Below are 18,672 nucleotides of genomic sequence, written 5' to 3'. Positions count from 1 at the left end.
CTCTCCATTGTAATCACAAATTGTCTGTTACATGCGGGAGTGAAGCAGGAAGGACAAGTAGAGATGGGAACAGAGTTCAGAGCAGCAGTGGAAACAAGCTGGCCTGGAGCTGTGAAACAGCTGGAGCCAGCAGAAGTTGCAGAATTCAGGCAAGAGCAGATGGGCCCCTGGATGAGGAGATAAAACAGGCAGGGCTGCCCATCAAGCCCAATTCCCTTTTCCCCTGCCTCTCATTTCAGGAGGGGATGTTAGCCAGCAAGCTAACTAAAAAATGTCTGGAGACAGTAACCCTGGGGCCCACCTCAGATCCACATACTCTTCTTTTAACAATTTGCTATGAGAGAAAGAAATCAGAGAGCCATAAGACATGCCAACGCTCTGTGTGCATCTCCCATTGGGAGAAATAAAAATCAAAATAATTTAGGTCAAAGTGACCCAAAATAGATTAAAACATTTTGGTTTGCTAGGTTACACAGAAAGTTTTCCTCTTGGGTCACTTTGACACCAGCTGATGGTGCCTGTGCATGCCCAGTGACGTAGAGGATGAGGACGTAGGTGTCTCACTGGCCACGAGTCACCCACTACAACATCTTTTGCAACTGCCACAGCACAACATGGGGTTGCTGTCCAGCCATGAAGCCCTGCCCAAGGAGGAGACTCAAAGCATGATGCAGCCAAAACAAAATTCTCCATGAGGCTCTCAGCAGAAGCTCAGACAGATGAAACTGAATATTGAACTAAGTTACAGCATGGTTTGAAATGGTTTAATTTTTTGCATGTTTTCCTCAGCTGAAAAACAAGGAGACTTATGTGGGACAGTTTTTGTTTGGGTTTTTTCTTGTTTGTTTTGGTTGCAGCTTGTTTGTTTAATACCTAATGTATGTGGCAAATAAATGTTTTAACATTATTTTTAACATTAAGCAAATCCCCAGCTTTGACTAGCTAACAAATAGGAAAATGACATAAGGATGCAGCCACTCTAAAAGCAGGAAACAGTGGAAAAGACTTTCTCAAGTTCATGCAAGAAATGGCAAGTCATCCAAAACAAACACCAAGCCAGTGATTACCACACATAAGCAAATCAAGTAAAGGCAGAAGATAAAATTGCAGTCAATGACCTTAGTGACACTCCTGTAATCCCTAGTGCAGGCTGGTATTCATTTTCAGTTAGACTATTGACAAAAACAAGTTTCAAGGTCACTAAAATACTCTTAGACACTAGTATAATTTTATAAATAACAAAGAAATTGGATAGTAAACTTCTGTCTTTTAACATGTCACCATAAACAGCATTGTGATATTCCAGCTGTACTTTTTCCAATAACTATTTACCAGGTTTCTGGTAGATTTCTTAGATGGTATCGCCTTTTTATTTCTCCCTCTGAGTCAGGTGGATTCTCCCCCAGTTTAAATATTTTAATATATCAGCCAGTTCAGTCCCTAGAAAGTGCATGGTGGTTTCATCTGTCTCAGAGGAACACCATAAGTAGTTTGTTATTTACTTCTTTCTTTTCAAAAAAATTATTTTATGCACCACGGCCATAATTTTTTGTATGGAAAACCATTTCTCCTCACAGTTCTGCTTTGAGCATGTGCTGAGGAAAGACACATGTTTATTCAGGAGATGCCATTTTATCACAGTCACTTCTCACAGTAAATCTACATTTTAAAGCAGTCCTTCTACTGAAAAACAGCCTGTCCTAACAAAAATACTCACTTTTGGGCCAACTCCTCCAATAGGTCCAGCTGGTCCTACTTCTCCCTAAAAGAAATCAGGATTTCTTTTAGGGAATGATCTAGGATGTCTAGTTTTTAAAAAAAGAAACTGTGGACATAACTTTTCATATTTATTATATCATCTTAAATTTACTTCCTATGTGTCTGTATGAGTCCAAGTGTGATAGAAACACTACAAAACAGACAAATTCATTAGGCAGAAAGCCATGACCTATGTAGATGCAACGAGAAAGGTTGTGCAACTGTTGGTATACCTACCATGATAGCAATATTTTCACAATTTTGAGCAGGTAGAGACTCAGCAAAGATGGGTCAAGCTCTGTTTGCCCTGCAGCTACTCAATTCTGGCAACATTTGACACTTAACGCCTAGAAAAGCAGTAGGAACATTCCTGCTTTTCTCTCCTCTGTTGCTATGGCATTTTGCCAAGGCTTAACCCCTATCTTTTCTGAGGGATGGAAGAAGGCTGGGGTCAGGCCTGTCAGGTGTGTAAGAGAAGAAATGAGGCACTGTTGCTGTGCAGTGCACTGATATAGATAAGAACCATGTGAAACTGAAGTGTTAACTCTTAACGGGTTCACCCATTACTCAGTTGAAGTCTGAATTAGTATCAATGCTGTGCCAGCTTGTCATGCTGAGATCATTTTGTGGTCCACTGTTTCTCGTCAATATGGGAGATTCTCTCCAAGTTTTGAAGGAAGTGATACACAGCCTTTTCAATTACAAGTGATTAGAGACAGGAATTAAGAAATCCTACCTGTTTCCTCACTTCTAACTAAATAGATAATTTTCCACTCTTAGCTTTTACTCCCTCAATACCTGTCATGGAAGCCCATAGCTCAGCTAACTCAGCTATTTAGAAGTCAAGAGGCCTTTCCCCAGCATCACCAATTAAAGAATTTCTAATGTTAGTTATTTTTAGCCAATGAGACATAAGCTTTTATTTTTATGATGATGAATTAAGAATACTCAGTGAATCTATAAAACAAAGAACTGCTTTAATCCCTCTTAAGTAAACAGTTAGACCCCTAGTAACTTAAGTGTACCTAAGGCACTGTAGTTACACTGATATATAATTTCTATCTCCTTCCTACCCACCACCTCCTATCTCCCCAGTTTAACTAAAAGAATCACATCAAAAATGGGACATATATTATTTGAGATTCCACTGAAATAACTAAAATAAACCACACAATGGATGTGCAGTTCTGTAAGGCTCCTAAAATCTCTTTGGAACACCTGCCAAATGCAAAAGAAACTTCATTTTTTGCATGACAACACCATACACACCAAACCATTGTTGTCTCTTAGCCCTCACAACCCTTTCTTTGAAACATAGTATCTTGATGGATAGATTTTTGTTCTTACCTCAACTCCTTTGGGGCCTTGTGGTCCTGGAGGCCCTCGGTCACCCAGAGCTCCCTAAACATCCAAACACATACAAGGAGAACTTGCATCAATAGACAGTCACGTTGGTCTGGTTTCTCTCCTCTTACAAGTCTGGACAAAAATGAAAACCTGAAGAAGGCAGCTTCATTTCTTACCACTCTTCACAGAATTTCCCTTAGAATGTCATGAGAAGATGCAGAAGGCTTTTAATATCTGCTGGAAAATTTCTACCACATACATTTAGCTGAAGGACTTTTGCTTTGATGTTGTGAGAAGGAAGTAAGAAAACATTTGAACTCACAAAAGAACAATTCCTCTCTTTTTAAAGAGTTACAACAGACCATCATATTTAGATTAAAGCATCATCAATGTACAGATCTTTGATTTAGGCAGTCTTTAGAATAACATGTGATGACAATATTGCAATGGAAAGAAACTACAAAGTGAATTTTAACCACTAGCTTGTCCAAAACTATGTGTGATTTTCAGCCCTTACCTTTCTTTTAGGATTATAATCAGTTTCCCAGAGATAAAGCACCTTATCCTCTGCCAACTCAGGAGTTTTCATGACTGCTCACACCAACATTTTCAAAACTTTTTTAAAGTTACTTTGTATGTCAAAAACTTTGGGCATACCAATTACAATGCTAATAATTAAGAAAAGCACTTGACCTGGCATAGAACAACAACAACAAAATTTATATAACCATATTATTAACATTCTGGGAAAGTTAAGCTTAACAGTATCAGATAAAACAACAAGAACAAAGAAAGTGCTCTTTAGGAGAAATATGATCAGCCTCTGAAGAAAGCAATGGTGGGAAAGTTCCAAGTGTAAGCCTTATTAATTGCATACTAATGAAACTGAAGTCTAGACAGAAGGTGCAGACATTGGTCCAGTAACCATTTACTCATCATTCAAAGTAAAATGGAAGAGAAAAATGGAACAGACCAACTCAAGGCACTGATTTTCCTCAAAGAACTCATCAGAGCAGGAAGGACAGGGTTGGGCTGCTGTTTGACATACCACCACAGAACGACAGGAGTGCTTTCAGTAGCACTACATAAGTAACATTATAATATAGTTAGTCATGAAATGTTTTCATTGACAGAACTGTTGTTTTACTCTAACAGCAAAGCCCGTTAGGAGATACAGCCTTCGGCACAGTGGAAATGGCAGCAACACTGCTACTGTGCATGCCCTTCCACTGCTCTTAACTGGATCCAGAAAAAAGTCCCAGACTGTAAAGTGAATATTAAGATTAAATCAAATTGCCATCCCCTCTTCGAGGTTTCAGGCAACAAACAGAAAATGAAGGTAGACATTACACATATGCAAAAGTGTCTGGAAAAAACCAAGGGAGTCAGCAAATGGGTTATCCTGTAATTCACATACATATACTCCCAGCTGACCATCCCTTTCAGAAGAGGTGAAACTCCTAATAGCCACTGCTATTAAATGTGTTAGACAATCATAGGTGAACGGAGGAAGGAAGCTCTCAACTACTTCCATGGCACAACACAATGCTGGAAAAACTACAGTGGTGGTCAGCATATTCTGACCATCTTTTCCTCTCACTTTTCTCAATTAGAGAGCATAAATACTTGCAGGAATAACATAGGAAACAAACTAAGTTATTTCAGACCTTCTTAAAAACATTCTTATTCCTTTTCTTTAAAAAAAAATGCATGTTGTTGGTTTGTTTTATTTTTTTATTAAGTGGTGGATCAAGATCAAACACCTAAAATACTGTTTCTAATTTGAGTAGTGTTCTGTAGACCAAATTACATAATAAATCCTTTGAACATTGATTTAGAAAGGTCAGATATGCTGATTACTGCACTAATTTAGGGAAAATTTACAATCCAGAACTTCTACTGGTATTAAGAAACAGCTTAAACTTCCCACCAAGAGGCTGAACTTATCCCACACCAACCACTAAAAAATAAAGCTTATCCTGTTTTCTTGGCTTTTAAAATGGGAATTGCTTCTGAGGAAGCATAAACAAAAACATGAGGAAAATAGCAGCACAGTGAGAACAGTTCTCTAAAAATAAAAGCTAGAGGAAATTTTTTAGAACTGCAATCAACTCAAGACAGCTGGGAATCCCAAAAGTCAAACACTTCCAAAGTTATGCAGCCCTTCTGCCTCAGTACTGGGAGCAATATAAGTGTTTTTCCAGTTTGGTAATCTTTCTTTTCAGATGTGAGCTCATCAATTCTTTGTGATTAGGGCAGGCTGTCTATGCTTTTTGCCTCTAAAACCAAATGTGCTGGAGAGCACTGGATTTTGTTCAGCTGTGTAATGTCTGTATCAACGGAGCACAGAATCCTAAATTTTGGAAGCTACCTTTTAGCACCTTTATGTAAGGACTCTGAGGAGACAACAAATTGGTAAGGTATGTATTAACCAATTCTAACAAAACCACTTTGGATATAACGTGCAGTAACACAGTCTCAGTGAAGAAACTGGGCAGCAGGGATTAGATCTCAGTCAAATCATTCATGCATCACCCTGGATGATTCAAACTGAACTGCAGTTCAGGAACTGCTGTATCTCTCTTCTGCTATTTCCCCTAGACCCTAAACAGTGTTTTATTTAAGTGCTCTGGTAAACTCAGGAACACAGAAGCAACTGCCACTGTAATGGTCAGACAAACTCATTCATATAAGGCTGCTGATGTTAAAAATACAGACATATAAAAAAGCTTGCAAAGCAATAAATCAGAACTAAAGAAAAGACCCACACCTGTCTCCCGAAATATATTTTAACTTCTCAGTTTGCCTCATCAGATAACTAGTTCTCAGCCTTGCTAGCAGATTCGTATCTGAGCTATTTTGGTACAAGGCTCTTGACACAGCTGAAATACCAAAAATGCAGAAAATATTGGCTATGGCTCTAGCAACTGGATTATTTGAGATCTTCTCCAGGATGATCCCCTTTGGAATGGAGGTATTGTTAAAATCTTCCAGGAACAAATAAGCCCCTATCTTTAAACTATTTACTGCTCCCCATCCTATGCTTTCTTTAGCCGTCTGTCACAAAGTTTCCCAACTCTGTTGATAGAAAATATTGCAATTTCCATGTCTGTTTATTTATGGACAACCTTTATGTTTTGTTCTTGGACAAATTATATTGTTAGCCTTGCACAGTTCTTTTTTCTCACTGATTTCTGCCCTCTGGTTCACTTAAAGATCAAAACACCCCCTTCATTTTGGTACAAAGAAGAAACTGCCTCTCAGAATACAGTCATGCAAGTATCCTTTTCTGCACCTAGTCTCACTTGATTGAGTCCTTCTGGAATACAAATGCCAGAACTGTACTAGCTAGATAAAGCATTCTCATGCATTGTGCAGTGGCATTAATGAGATATCTTGCCTCATGTGTTCTAGAATTTCACTTAATTTCTAACTGCCTTTTTGTGCTTTAATTTCAGAAAAATCTGGCAATATCTTTGGTCTAAGTTTACAGTAGGGTTTATTGTTTTAGTCCTTGCATGGATCAGTCTGAAATAACAGAAGTGGAATAACTTAGTATAAAGTGCAGGGCTTTTAGATCATCCAAAGGTCCTCAGCTTTGTTTCATATAAAACTTTATTCTATCATATTTGTAACTATTTGTCACAGAAAATATAACCTAAGAATAGTCCCAAGGCTGTAAGTGAGAACCTTCATCGGTACTAGCCTTTCAATACCAAGTAGTCAATCTTTAGATATTATTCAACCATCTTCCTCTGTGTTAAAGTCTGACTCACTTGCACTGTCTGTATTAGTGTCTCCTGTTTCTATTTTAAACAAAAGTTTCCCATATATGTTTTTATCCAAAGCTTCATTAAAACTCTATACATGTATAATTATACATATATAATTATTGCTTCAGCTGGGTCTAAAATATTGGTCTACTAAAGAGCAGGAGCTAAATTATTCTGATACAGGAATTTTTATATCTATTATTATATCCATAATATTGTATTCATCTATTGTAGCCATAACTTATTCCAGCATGTGACTTTTACCCATTTTCCCTATCTTCAGCTGCTACTTGTTTCAAAAATAGTTAAAAGCAATTTGTATTACTCAGGTAGGACCTGAGCTGTACAAAGACCTACGTGCATTTAGCATGTGTTTTATTTAAGCACAGGTGAAACACATGCTACTTTCTACTCCAAAGCATTTTCTCACACTCCTCTTGCCATTACTGTTCCACCTAACACAGTAATTACTCTTCTAACTGTGTGGACAGCAATAAACATTCGAATAACTTCCTCATATAAAAACCTGAGGCAAAGTACCTATTTTCTGGCACTAAGAATACCTTCTTACAATGCCAGGGTTCACCTCTCAGAGCCTGTTCCTCAGAGATTTACACTGTAACTGTTATTTTGCGTAAGTTTTCATGTAATCTTACCTTAGGACCTTCAGGGCCATTTAATCCAGGTACACCAATATCTCCTGGAAAACCCTAAAGAAATCACACAGAGAAATTATTTGCAGAGGAGGAATGTTTCCAATGTACTTGTTTTGATTCTGTGAATTCATTTAACAAACCTGAATCACAGAAACAAGAAATAAATTTGTTCTACCATCCCGAAAACATCAAAATCAATTAAGTTTCCTTGAAAGGACTTGGATAGGTGACAGATTTTAGGCAGGTTTTGTTAAACTTAATTTAGCAGATGTCAGGATGGATTTAATTTCTTTTAGCATAAGACTTTTTATCCACTAAGCAATGTTTAAAATTAAACCACTGGACTGGTTTGGATGCACAAAAACCACTGCCAAGCTGCCAGCACCAGGTCCAGCACTTATGAATTCAACTGTTCTTTCAAAAAAGTTTAGAGAACAGCTGAAGCCCTTTAATCCATGGCCACACTTTCAAGATGAGATCACTGCAAGATTAAGAGAAGGGTAGGAAGCCTTTTGCCTACAAATCAGCAGGTGATAATCTGGGTCTCACTGGCAGTGACTGAAGGTGACCAGCATGCAGCATTACTCACAACATGCCCTTGTGAAACAGTGTGTGGTATAGGTCAAGGTGTGGGTAAAGAAAAATAAATATGCACAGAAAATCAATCAACTAAAATTATAACTGTAAAACATCTTGCCAGTAGGCTTTGAGAGGGACACCAGGGTGATGCCTCTATGTCAGAAGAATTCAGTGCTACAACTGGATTGCTTTGTATGGAAAGAGTGCATTTTAAGGAAAAAAAATGGTGCAGCTTAACCCTTATGCAATATAGTAGTGAGTTGACTTTCATAAGGTATCCAGAGAAGATACCTCATCTTTGTATTTGCAGAATAAAATAAAGCATTGATAAAAGACCCTTCAGTTACCACAGGGCTCCCTCAGTCACCTGCTAAGATAGTATTTGATTTTGGTTTTTTAATAAACTTTAAATTTCATTAAGTCTTGACTATCTGAAAATAACAAGACTACCACTTCCTCTGAGCAAAATATTTATTACCACATCTATCCACAACATGGTCTAACACCAGGAAAAACGTTTCCTTCTTCCTTAAAAGAAAATAATTACAGACTGAAACTCACAAATACCACTCTTTGCATACATACGAAATGAAAGCATCACACATGTTAAAGAATATCTGATAGAGAACTTCCAGTTGAAATTCTCTCTGGCAGCCTTCCATGCTAATGCAGCCTAATAAGTAGGAAAGAGGTACTAAAAAAATTTGCCTCATTAGGTCGATAATAGTTAACCATACTCTCTTCTTCAAGAACAGCTGAGCTTCAAATACAAGTAATAAAAATTTCTACTGATTATTCAAAATTAGCTGACATTCATCAGCAAAAACTTACTAGAATGGTAAAGATAAATCACAATTGAGCAAGAAATGTGAAATGAAATACTATCTTATCCTCAACTACCACTCTGTTTGCTTTCTATAATCTGGCCTTATAGGATGCAGAGAGACTTAAAAGTAGGGATTTAGATGGGATGCAAATATTTTTAGTAATTTTTATACATTAAATAAAAAAATAAATGTATAAAACAAAATATGAACTAGAATTATGTAAACAATCAGGTTTAGCACTTGAATGCTAATGAGTATTAAAAGCAAACAACTAAAGAGTAAAAATGTTCTGACTTCTCAGAGTAAGTGGAACAACTCTAACACTCAATATTTCACAAAATGTCACAGTGGTTGCAGTTTGTTTTGCCATAAAGCAGCAATTACTAGTAGAGCTGTGCAGCCAGTTCAAAACAACTCTAGGTGGCACAGAGCATATTATTTTCATATACCCAAGCACTGATACCTAAAACACTCACTTGCATCACCCTGTGTTTCTATATAGTTCATAACAGGAGGTGGTGGGGTTTTTTTTCAAATCCTGGCCACTGTATTTTACTGGAACACACTGAAGTGTTAGGTCAATTATTTAGAAGTTTCTAACTCCTCCTTTCTTAATTTTAAATTTGCTTATTTACAGACAGTAAATAGTGAGCAAGGGTTGGATTGTTTTGTTTGTCTAAGCCTCTAATGTGTGAAAAAGTGCAAAATGCTAACACAGAGACAACTTTTCTGGAATGGTTATTGCCATGAGAGAACAATCTGTCAAGAAAAATGTTAATTTACAAAGACTCTGACTCTTATGCTTTCATAAGGGAATGTATCTACTTTATTTATTTATTTGTGTAAATTTTGCTAGAAAGAATTCAGTAAGAACCATGAGGTGTAAGTGTTGACAAGTACTATTCACAATTAGAACAATAATCGTATTTGGAAGCCTTTCCATGTCAGATAAAGTCAGGGTGCAAGAGGGCTACTGGTTTGAGGGCATCAACACTAGCAATGCATTTAAAATTTTAAAATCCTCATCATTATCAGTTCTGTGATGCAGGATTAAGACTTTTTTCCTTGAGTCATGGAGAAAATGTAGATGCTATGACAGTATTAGAACACTGTTTCCAAGATGTTCTCACAGTAGTAATCCACAAAATAAGTGTACTAAGACAATTCCAGAAAAAATGAACCAGAAAGGAGTTCTTAAAACACCTCAGCAATAGCACTTGCCATTCATGTTCCCAGCAGTGAAGTGATATACACTTATCACTATCTACATTTGCCCAGAGTTATTCAGCAGTCAGCTCCCAGTGAAGCTACTCTAGATTAAAAATTCATTATTCTTCCAAAAGTGAAATGCTGGAGATTAATGTATAGTTTTCAGCTGCAACTTAGTTTACAGAAGAGGCTATTCAAAACAAAACATCACTCAATACTATGACTTCTGCTCAGAAAATGCAAAGTGTAGATTCTTAACTTCCTGTCAATCAGAAGTCTGGCAGCTCATAGGATACAAATTATTATCGAAATGTTGCTGCAGACATGGCCTTTTGCCTGCAAAGCACTTTAGAACTCACTCTGTTTAATCAAAATAGAAGTGACATCAGAAAAATCCGAAGTACCAGCTATCTCAACACAAATGTGCTTTAACCTTGCTATGAAAGTGTTCCTTTTTGTACTGAAGATTTAAATATAAAATTAACATATTTATTGCTCTTATTTATCTATATAATGTGTATTTAGCAGCAAAATGCAGAGATGATCAGGTTGTTACTATGGTAGGGCATGTCAGTTCCTCAGAGATAATCGCGCTGAGGAAACATAAACCACAGGAGGGTCATATGAACAAGCATGGTTTGACATTATTTAAGAAGTGAAGATAAATGGAATATTCCTGCAAAATTAGTACATACTTATTGAAAAAAAAAAAACATCAAAATATGTACTTATATGAAGTAACTTTGGGAAAGGATCAGCTAAAGATTCTATGCAAAGGTCAGCAGGAAGTATAATCAATTCTTCAATAAGAACAGCTCTTCAGATGTACGCCAGAAAATGCAATTAATGCAACTATGGTCTTTATTTCTACATTTCCTTCAAGTTATCTGCATGTAACATATTTGATGCAAAATTGGAACAGAAGTCTATGTTATCACTGCACTCATGGCATTTTTTGCACAAACTCAAAAGTCTTGCGGTAAGATAAAACATGCATTAAAAATAAAGGTTTTTGTTAAAATAACAACTCAAAGCAGCCAGCGACTCCCATACAGAATACCTGCCTTTTGGACTGTTTGCTGTTATTTGAATGTATCCCTTTTTTTTTTGTAATGCTACTGCCTCGAGCATGAAACATCTGAATCCCATGTATTCCTTCCCTGAAGGAATAAGCTCACAACTTGAGATCAAAATACTGCACAGATGAAAAAACTTCTGTTGAGGACAATGACTAATGCTCTCTCTGCTCCAGATGAAACCTATTTATAACACCCAGAGCACATCTGAAGACACATCTGAAGAAGACTATCACCCTTATTTTGGGGGGATAATTCAATGTAATTACTAGAGCAAAATTTAACTATAAAATATTCTGAATACCAGTGGAAGCCTGTTAAAAACTTGTGTAATTTCACTCATTAACAATAAGCATTACATGCTTAAATGTACACAGTAAACACAGGCACTGTGAAAACAGCCAGATCAGCACTTTCCAGTTGTCATACCAATAAAATAAAGCTCCATAGAAAGTTCATATTTTGGTGGTTCATTTTCAGATGCATGACAAAGCAGCAAAACGTGTAAACTGATGAAGAACATGCTCCATAAAGCACTCACTGAATATATCCAGTGGTTTGTGAGCAGCACGCACTCAGGCACGCGACAGAGCCTGGCTCTGCAGCAACATACCCAGCAGAGAACTTGGCTCAACTCTGCAAGACTTCTGCACTGAAAAAAAAATGCCCTTGGCAGCCAACCCTGGTACAGCTGCCCAGAGAGAGAGCACAAACCTCTGTCCCTCCCTCTGCTCCCTCCTGCCCACCAGCACTGCAGTTCTCAAATGGACCCTGGCTATGGGTGGGTGGCCTATTTTAACTCCAATCTGGTGACTTATGCTGCAAAGGAAAGAATTAAGCAGCAGTTCACTGCTGACCTTCACTTAAAACAACAAAAACCTGTGAGGATGACTGAAGTCAGCCAGCCCTGTTCCTCACTGTTGTGTGCAGAGATAAGTAGACTTCAGCTGCTGTAGAGCCAGATTTACAGCAGTTTACCCTGGAAGAATCAGGGATACAAGTGCTTATTCCCTCCACTGGAATCTAAATACTCAGAGTTGTAATTGGAAAGACCAAAGGATCCCCAGTTTCTTATTTCACAAGTACCTAAAACAAGCTTGACCATGAGGACAGGGCACATTTATAAATCCCACTGTTTTGTGTTGGACAAGAGTGGAGAGAAACAGTTGGAAGTAGGATCTGACAGGTTCTGCTGATAGGCAGGCACAGCCTTGTTCTCCCTACTAATAGCAACACTCAACAAATCTCAACATAGCCTTTTTTTTCCTTCAAATAAATTTTTTCCTAGAAGGCATATGGTATGGATTGCCACGTCCATACCAAATCCAAAGTAGTCTCCTTGCAATACACCAATTCATCACATTCTTCTATTTCCAGGAACATCAAGGGAACATGTAGCATAGGATGTAATGTCTGTTTTCTACATGGGGTCACACAAAGTCTGACAAGACCACTCAGATAATAAATAGGAGCAAGGAAAACAGCCCTGTCTGACCAGCTAGCTAAGTGGTTTTGGAAGAAAAGACACAATCAACTACATGATAGCAGGCTTTTCTTGTAGAAAAATCCACACTATTTGCTCACACTTCATATATTCAGTTGTGTTTAAATAGCTTCTGGCAACAACAACTAGTTTATTTTCATAAGACAAAGTAACAGTGAGAGCAAGATACAATCTTCAGTTTTAAGCTGCTTATTTGGAATTATTTTTATTATATAACTTCTAGTATTTTCATTTTGTTGAAAATCCTAGTATGCTGTTATTCTGTTTCTGCTATTTTGCCATATGGTGACCATGCTTTTATGAAGTAAAAGGTGGCAAAACTTCTACTTTATTCAGATGTGTCTTGTGTGATTCAAGTTAAAAGAAACATTGCTTTGTGGTTTTAAACCTGACATTTCGCAGCCAATTACTCAAACAGACACCACCTCCCCTCCCCAAACCAAACCATCAAAACCTGGACACTCAAGTTTTAGTTATCTAGCATAATGCACTTTATTTGCCTTGTGATGATGAAGTAAGTCTGCACTACTGAGCAAAAGGACATGCTGAGCTGTTCAGACAGAAAGATTCCCAACCATAACTGCCCTGAGGGTACTAGCCCAGAGCAATGATCTTTCCCTCAGACACAAAGGAATATGTCTGTGTTGGAATAAGGACTGCCAGCATAGGTATCAGGGGCAGCAGGACTTCTAGACCAACAATTTGCTATTAACCAGTCACAGGCATCCCTTGCTGGAACCTGTAAAGAAAAGAGATGATGCAAGGACCTCCTTTGCTAATAATGAAGAGGCTCACAAAATCTCAAATCCTGAGCCATGGAGGGAGGCAGCTGTGGACTGTGCACAGCATGCACAGGCTTTGTGACCTCTGGATACCCATACACTAAAACAAATAGGCTTATTCTGAAAAGACCATCTTGTGTTGCTACAATGCATTTACCAGAGTTTCTCTCAGTGAGGGCTCTTCTCAATAAGAAAAGCAAGAATACAGAGCCTTGGTTTGAGGAGATCTGCTCAAATATGTAAAGCCAGGAAAAAAGATAATTTCTAACATATATTCCAGATATATTAAAAAAATAAAATAATAAACAAAAAACCCCAAACAAACAAAAAACCCATCAAAACAACAAATCCAAAAAAACATTCCTTGCAGGTGTTAAAAAGAACAAATTGCAATTTGTGTTTTCATCTCTCCACCAAATACATGTGCATATATACATGTCTTTCCAGTACAGACCACAGAATCTTTCCTTAAAGCCCATGGTATAAATGACATTCAGCTTACCTCTATCAAGCAATTTCTTACCTCAGGTCCTTGAGGACCCAATGGTCCACGGGATCCAGGATCTCCAATTTTCCCCTTAAAAAATCCAAACAATTAAGATTTTTGATGAAGCTTATTATGAAGATTTTTAAAACATTTTAACAAGAAAGCCAACACAAGCTTTGATATGCCTTTTTCACTAAATAGGAAATTTTATAATTGCCTCTCTTTGGATTCAATTAAGATCAGTTCTTCATATCTCTTTGAAGTCACAACAAAAAAAAAATCAAACTAGTTTTATACAAAGAAAATTGTGAGTTTTGGGACGGTATAGTCATATAAAAAACCCTTGAAACACATAGCTGTTGTCACAATAAAAACTACATCTTATTTAAAAGCTAAAGAAGTAACCAAGATATTGATTTACATACTTGCCTATATATTTTAAGCATCTAATCATCCAATGGTAGTTTTGTGAATAATAACAGTAAAATTGGGTCCTATCCACATGCTATAATGACTCCATGAAACACAGATATTTACACATCTAAAAATGTGCCAAAATATTTCTCTAAGTTATATCTGTTCTTCTACACTTTTACAAGTTTTCTGCTGCCATAATTAGATGGAGCAAAATTAAGGTCTGATCTGGGAAATATTTTTTAATTTTTAACAAACTGTTTTATTGTAAATTCATCCTACAAAGTTTAAATTGTATTGCTTCCAGGACTAACATCTCATAGATTAATTAGAAAAGTCACAAAGTTGGTCACATTCAGTTTCCACTTAAAATACACAACTGTTTAGACAAAAAAAAAAAGGGTTTTTTATTGAGTGTAAGGGTCTATGACATTCCTGAGGTTTAAGTAGGATTATCAGGAAGTGGCTTGATTGCACATAAGAAAATTGACACTGGACTGAGTATTGGCAGCTTTTAGTCATATATTGAAGAGAGATAGGTATTACTGCTAAAAGCCAGGTAACCTGTGCTGCATGCCTGTTCTACCTCAACATTCACAAACCCAGCAGAAGCAGCTGCACTCCACAGACATCTTTAAAGTTGCTACAAATCAATAAATACTGGAATTCATGACTACTCCCATCCCTGGAAGAAATGACTGGCCATTATTAATGATATTTCAAACACTCTCTCCAAATCCAGCTAGTCCAAATGGTCATCTTGGCAGTTCCCAAAGCTCTCAGTGGATTTGATTCAAGTATTACCAACATGCCTATTCCCTCTCAAAGTGACTGTCACAGAATACCTAATATCCTAAGCACTCCTCTATTAAAATTCGACACATGGTATCTCTGTAATAAAGTCTCACTTCCTAAGCTCTGACTCACTTACTAACAGCAGTCACTAGAAATAAAAACATCTTAGATGTCAGTCTTAGTGTATTTTGAATTAGGTCACTTCTAGAGGATTACATGTAGTATGAGTGTAACAACCACATAAAAGTATCAAATATAACAACATACAGTGTTATATTGAGAGCAAAATTTGATGTGCAAACTTACTGGGGGTCCTGGTTTTCCTCTGATCCCTGGAGGTCCTGGTAAACCCAGAGCACCCTGAAAAAAAGAAAGCTATTAAATGCACATGAAAATGAATTGTTGTTTGAAGCAATAGATTGCTATATTTTGCCACCTGAAACAGGCTTCAGAATAATTTGGTAGGTTGAGAATTGTCTTCTAATATTCAACTTGGATCAAAAAAGTTCTCACAGGATGTGCTATTTCAGTGACTTCTGATGTACTAGCCAAACAGGAAAGGAGATCCTTTTTTATCTCACTTTCATGACACGAAGGAGCATGCCAAACCATGTGCTGTGCTAACCACACTAGGCCCAGGTGAGCTGCAGATGAACCTCAAGGTTTAAGGGAAAAATATCTTTTACAATCATTTTTTAGTAAGATTCAGATCATACTGTAATTCTATTCTTGTTTGATGCATCTCTAAACACAGCTGCCAGAATTCTGCCTGTGCCATTTACTTTTTTTCTTTGTTCTCACATTCCATAACTAAGTTTTAATTAGCACAGCATTTCCTTAAAATGTGTTAATTCAGTGATATCCAGTAACTTTTCTACTGTATTCTACTCTTATGCAACTAACCTGTTGCATTTTAAGAGACTCAGGCCAATGAAGTCGTTGAAACTGGATAATTCCGTAAAACAATACAATTATAGCTTACCTTATCTCCTGGGTACCCCTGGTCTCCTGGCTCTCCTGCAAGGCCATGTTCACCCTAAACAACATGTAATTTTATACAGACATATGTGTGTGGCTGAAAATGAGGTGGTTTTCAGATTCAGAGAATGAGAAATTTTAATTACTAAGTATTAAATTAATCTAACATTGATCTTTGACAATGCAAGATGTTGCACTGAAACACCCCCTCCAGGAAATCCTGTAGACCTGGATATTGTTACATCCAGCACTCAGTGTTCTGCACAGAAATAAAATATCAGATCATGACATGAAGTAATTTTAAAAAGTAAAAGTCAGGAGAGAGAAGAAACCAAAAGGGAAAAGGGAAGGCTTTGCCAAATACATTATGCTTAAAATTTAATGGAGGGAGTCTGAAAGAACTATGTATCTCTAAGATAATGAAAATATTTAAATCACCTTATCACCTTTCATTCCAGGCTGTCCCACACTCCCTGGGAAACCCTGTTGAAATAAAGACGACATAAATCTCATGTGGAAATTTAATTCGGAAGGCAGCACAGGCAGCTCAGCTGGCTGTGGGATCATTTAATACCATACCATGGGCCCTGGAATTCCTGATGGTCCACTCGGTCCTGCTGGCCCAACGCCTCCCTATCAAACAACAAGAAAGGTGACTGCATTAAACATTTGATAAATTGGAATAACTTAAAGACTGCTAACAGAATGTGGAATTTTTCTGCACCACAGAGAGAAACCAGAGTCTTTTTCTGGCTAATTACTTCGTGAAAAGAGTTATCCATATCATAAGTCCTCCAGCTTTACAGTTCCCAATTCTCCTGTACATTGTATATTCAAGAGGAGACCACAGTACACAATAAGGAATCTTTTTTTGTACTGCAGCAGCACATTCAGTGGCCATTCCTGCTGTCCTTCAGGTTACATGCCAACACTTCTCTGTAGGTATTGAATTTGGCTTCAGCAAATTATTTTATGATGAGTAGGGCCATAAAAATGGCCTTTTATGGTTTTTTTTACTGGAATTTCTCATCTATCAGTGAATTCAACAAGTTAAAAAAAACAAGCAAAGAAACAAACAAAAAAGATGTAAGAGATGTGACTTCCAAAATACCAAATGTGCAAAATTAAGCCTGCATTATGATGGGCACGCTAACTTTTCCTGTGTTCTTGTACCTTCAAAGCCCTTACTGCATCTCTCTTCTGCAATTTATATTCTCATTTTGCCTTTGTTCACATGAACAAAGACAAAAATACAACTAGCTCTTGACACTGCACACAGGTGGGCTGGACAAGCTACTTGAAATAATGCTCCTGGTTTCTGTCAGAAAAATGTATTTAATCTCATGTTCAACATTACATCTTGCAATATTATAATTTGTTATCATTGACTAAGCATTTTAAAGCAAACATGGTGGACTGTAGTCTGAATAAGAGCCATGTGAACTGAAGCCAGGGAGCACAAACCCATTTGCAGGGCGGGGGTGCTCAAGGAACAGGCTGCACCACCCAAGCTGTACCTGGAGATGGTGGGTTCACCTGAAACTCCCCCCCGGCCTCAGTGAAATTCTGCAACAGTTTAAAGAGCAAAATGGTCCCTCCTAATGAAACTCTGGAACAAAGCACAACTCTTCCAATTATCTGACTGGGAAAGGAAACCAGAATAACCAATATGATGCTGCTGGAACTGTGGGAAAGAGTCCCATGTATGACCAAGAGAAGGTTGGCCACTCATATGGAACTGTGACACAAAAAAATTGCTGATTTCATGCTTGCAGTTCAAAATCTAAATATGCCATTGATTTTTTTTTTTCCTCAAGAAATAGCTCTTATTATGGTTATATTTCATCTATGTGCAAATGGGAAAAGCTTTGGACTCATGATTGAAAATTATTTCTCTGTTTCACAAAAAAATATTGACCTTGAATCTCTCTGTAAATGACTGCAAATCAGCAAGAAGGCAAATGGAGCTTTGACCCCACAAACATTTATGTTCATGCATTCTAGCTGGGCAAAAACTGCTAAGTTGTAGTCACAATAATCAGTAACAATACCTTTTCAGAACTGATACATAGTAGGCTTTTTAAAAAACCTAGACACATTATTACAATGATCAAAGTCTGACATTAAGTTTCAAAGACAGTCACATAGGAAGGAAAAGCAAACTAATTCTAAGCCAATTCTCAAGAGTGTAACCTCTTGTAGCATGAGTGCTACAATTGGCTGGAAAATGTCAACTGACAAGAAAGAACACAGTAAGTGATGTTTGCAGGATGAAGGCTTGAAGGCTTGGTCAAGAGGTTTCTTGACCAAGCTTTTGTTTTCACTATGGCAATGCCATAACAATCCCAAATCAGGCAGCAAGGGATGACTTACAGGAATATTTTCTGTTGTAAACATATAATTAAAAAGTTAATAATAATTGAACTCAACTGCTGTACTTCAAAGGAAAAGTCAGATGGCCACCAGTATAAAGTAACAAACTTATCA

General features: G+C 37.3%; 1 protein-coding gene across 1 annotated transcript in view; it reads right to left on the bottom strand.

Moving 5' to 3' along the window:
• The window catches only part of COL24A1 (collagen type XXIV alpha 1 chain), a 113,472-nt gene that overhangs the window by 55,824 nt on the left and 38,976 nt on the right, over nucleotides 1-18,672 (bottom strand). The window contains exons 15-22 of the mRNA XM_071565036.1: nucleotides 16,765-16,818; nucleotides 16,624-16,668; nucleotides 16,190-16,243; nucleotides 15,514-15,567; nucleotides 14,035-14,088; nucleotides 7,535-7,588; nucleotides 3,106-3,159; nucleotides 1,718-1,762 (exon numbers count right to left, since the gene is read on the bottom strand). Of these exons, the coding sequence (XP_071421137.1) occupies nucleotides 1,718-1,762; nucleotides 3,106-3,159; nucleotides 7,535-7,588; nucleotides 14,035-14,088; nucleotides 15,514-15,567; nucleotides 16,190-16,243; nucleotides 16,624-16,668; nucleotides 16,765-16,818 (414 nt within the window). The remainder of the gene's footprint in view (nucleotides 1-1,717; nucleotides 1,763-3,105; nucleotides 3,160-7,534; nucleotides 7,589-14,034; nucleotides 14,089-15,513; nucleotides 15,568-16,189; nucleotides 16,244-16,623; nucleotides 16,669-16,764; nucleotides 16,819-18,672) is intronic.

This window comes from Pithys albifrons, chromosome 10 (genome assembly GCF_047495875.1).
Source record: "Pithys albifrons albifrons isolate INPA30051 chromosome 10, PitAlb_v1, whole genome shotgun sequence".
In the NCBI taxonomy this organism is placed as follows: Eukaryota; Metazoa; Chordata; class Aves; order Passeriformes; family Thamnophilidae; genus Pithys; species Pithys albifrons.
The sequence above is the reverse complement of the archived record's forward strand: the minus strand, read 5'-3'. Positions and strand labels throughout refer to the sequence as shown.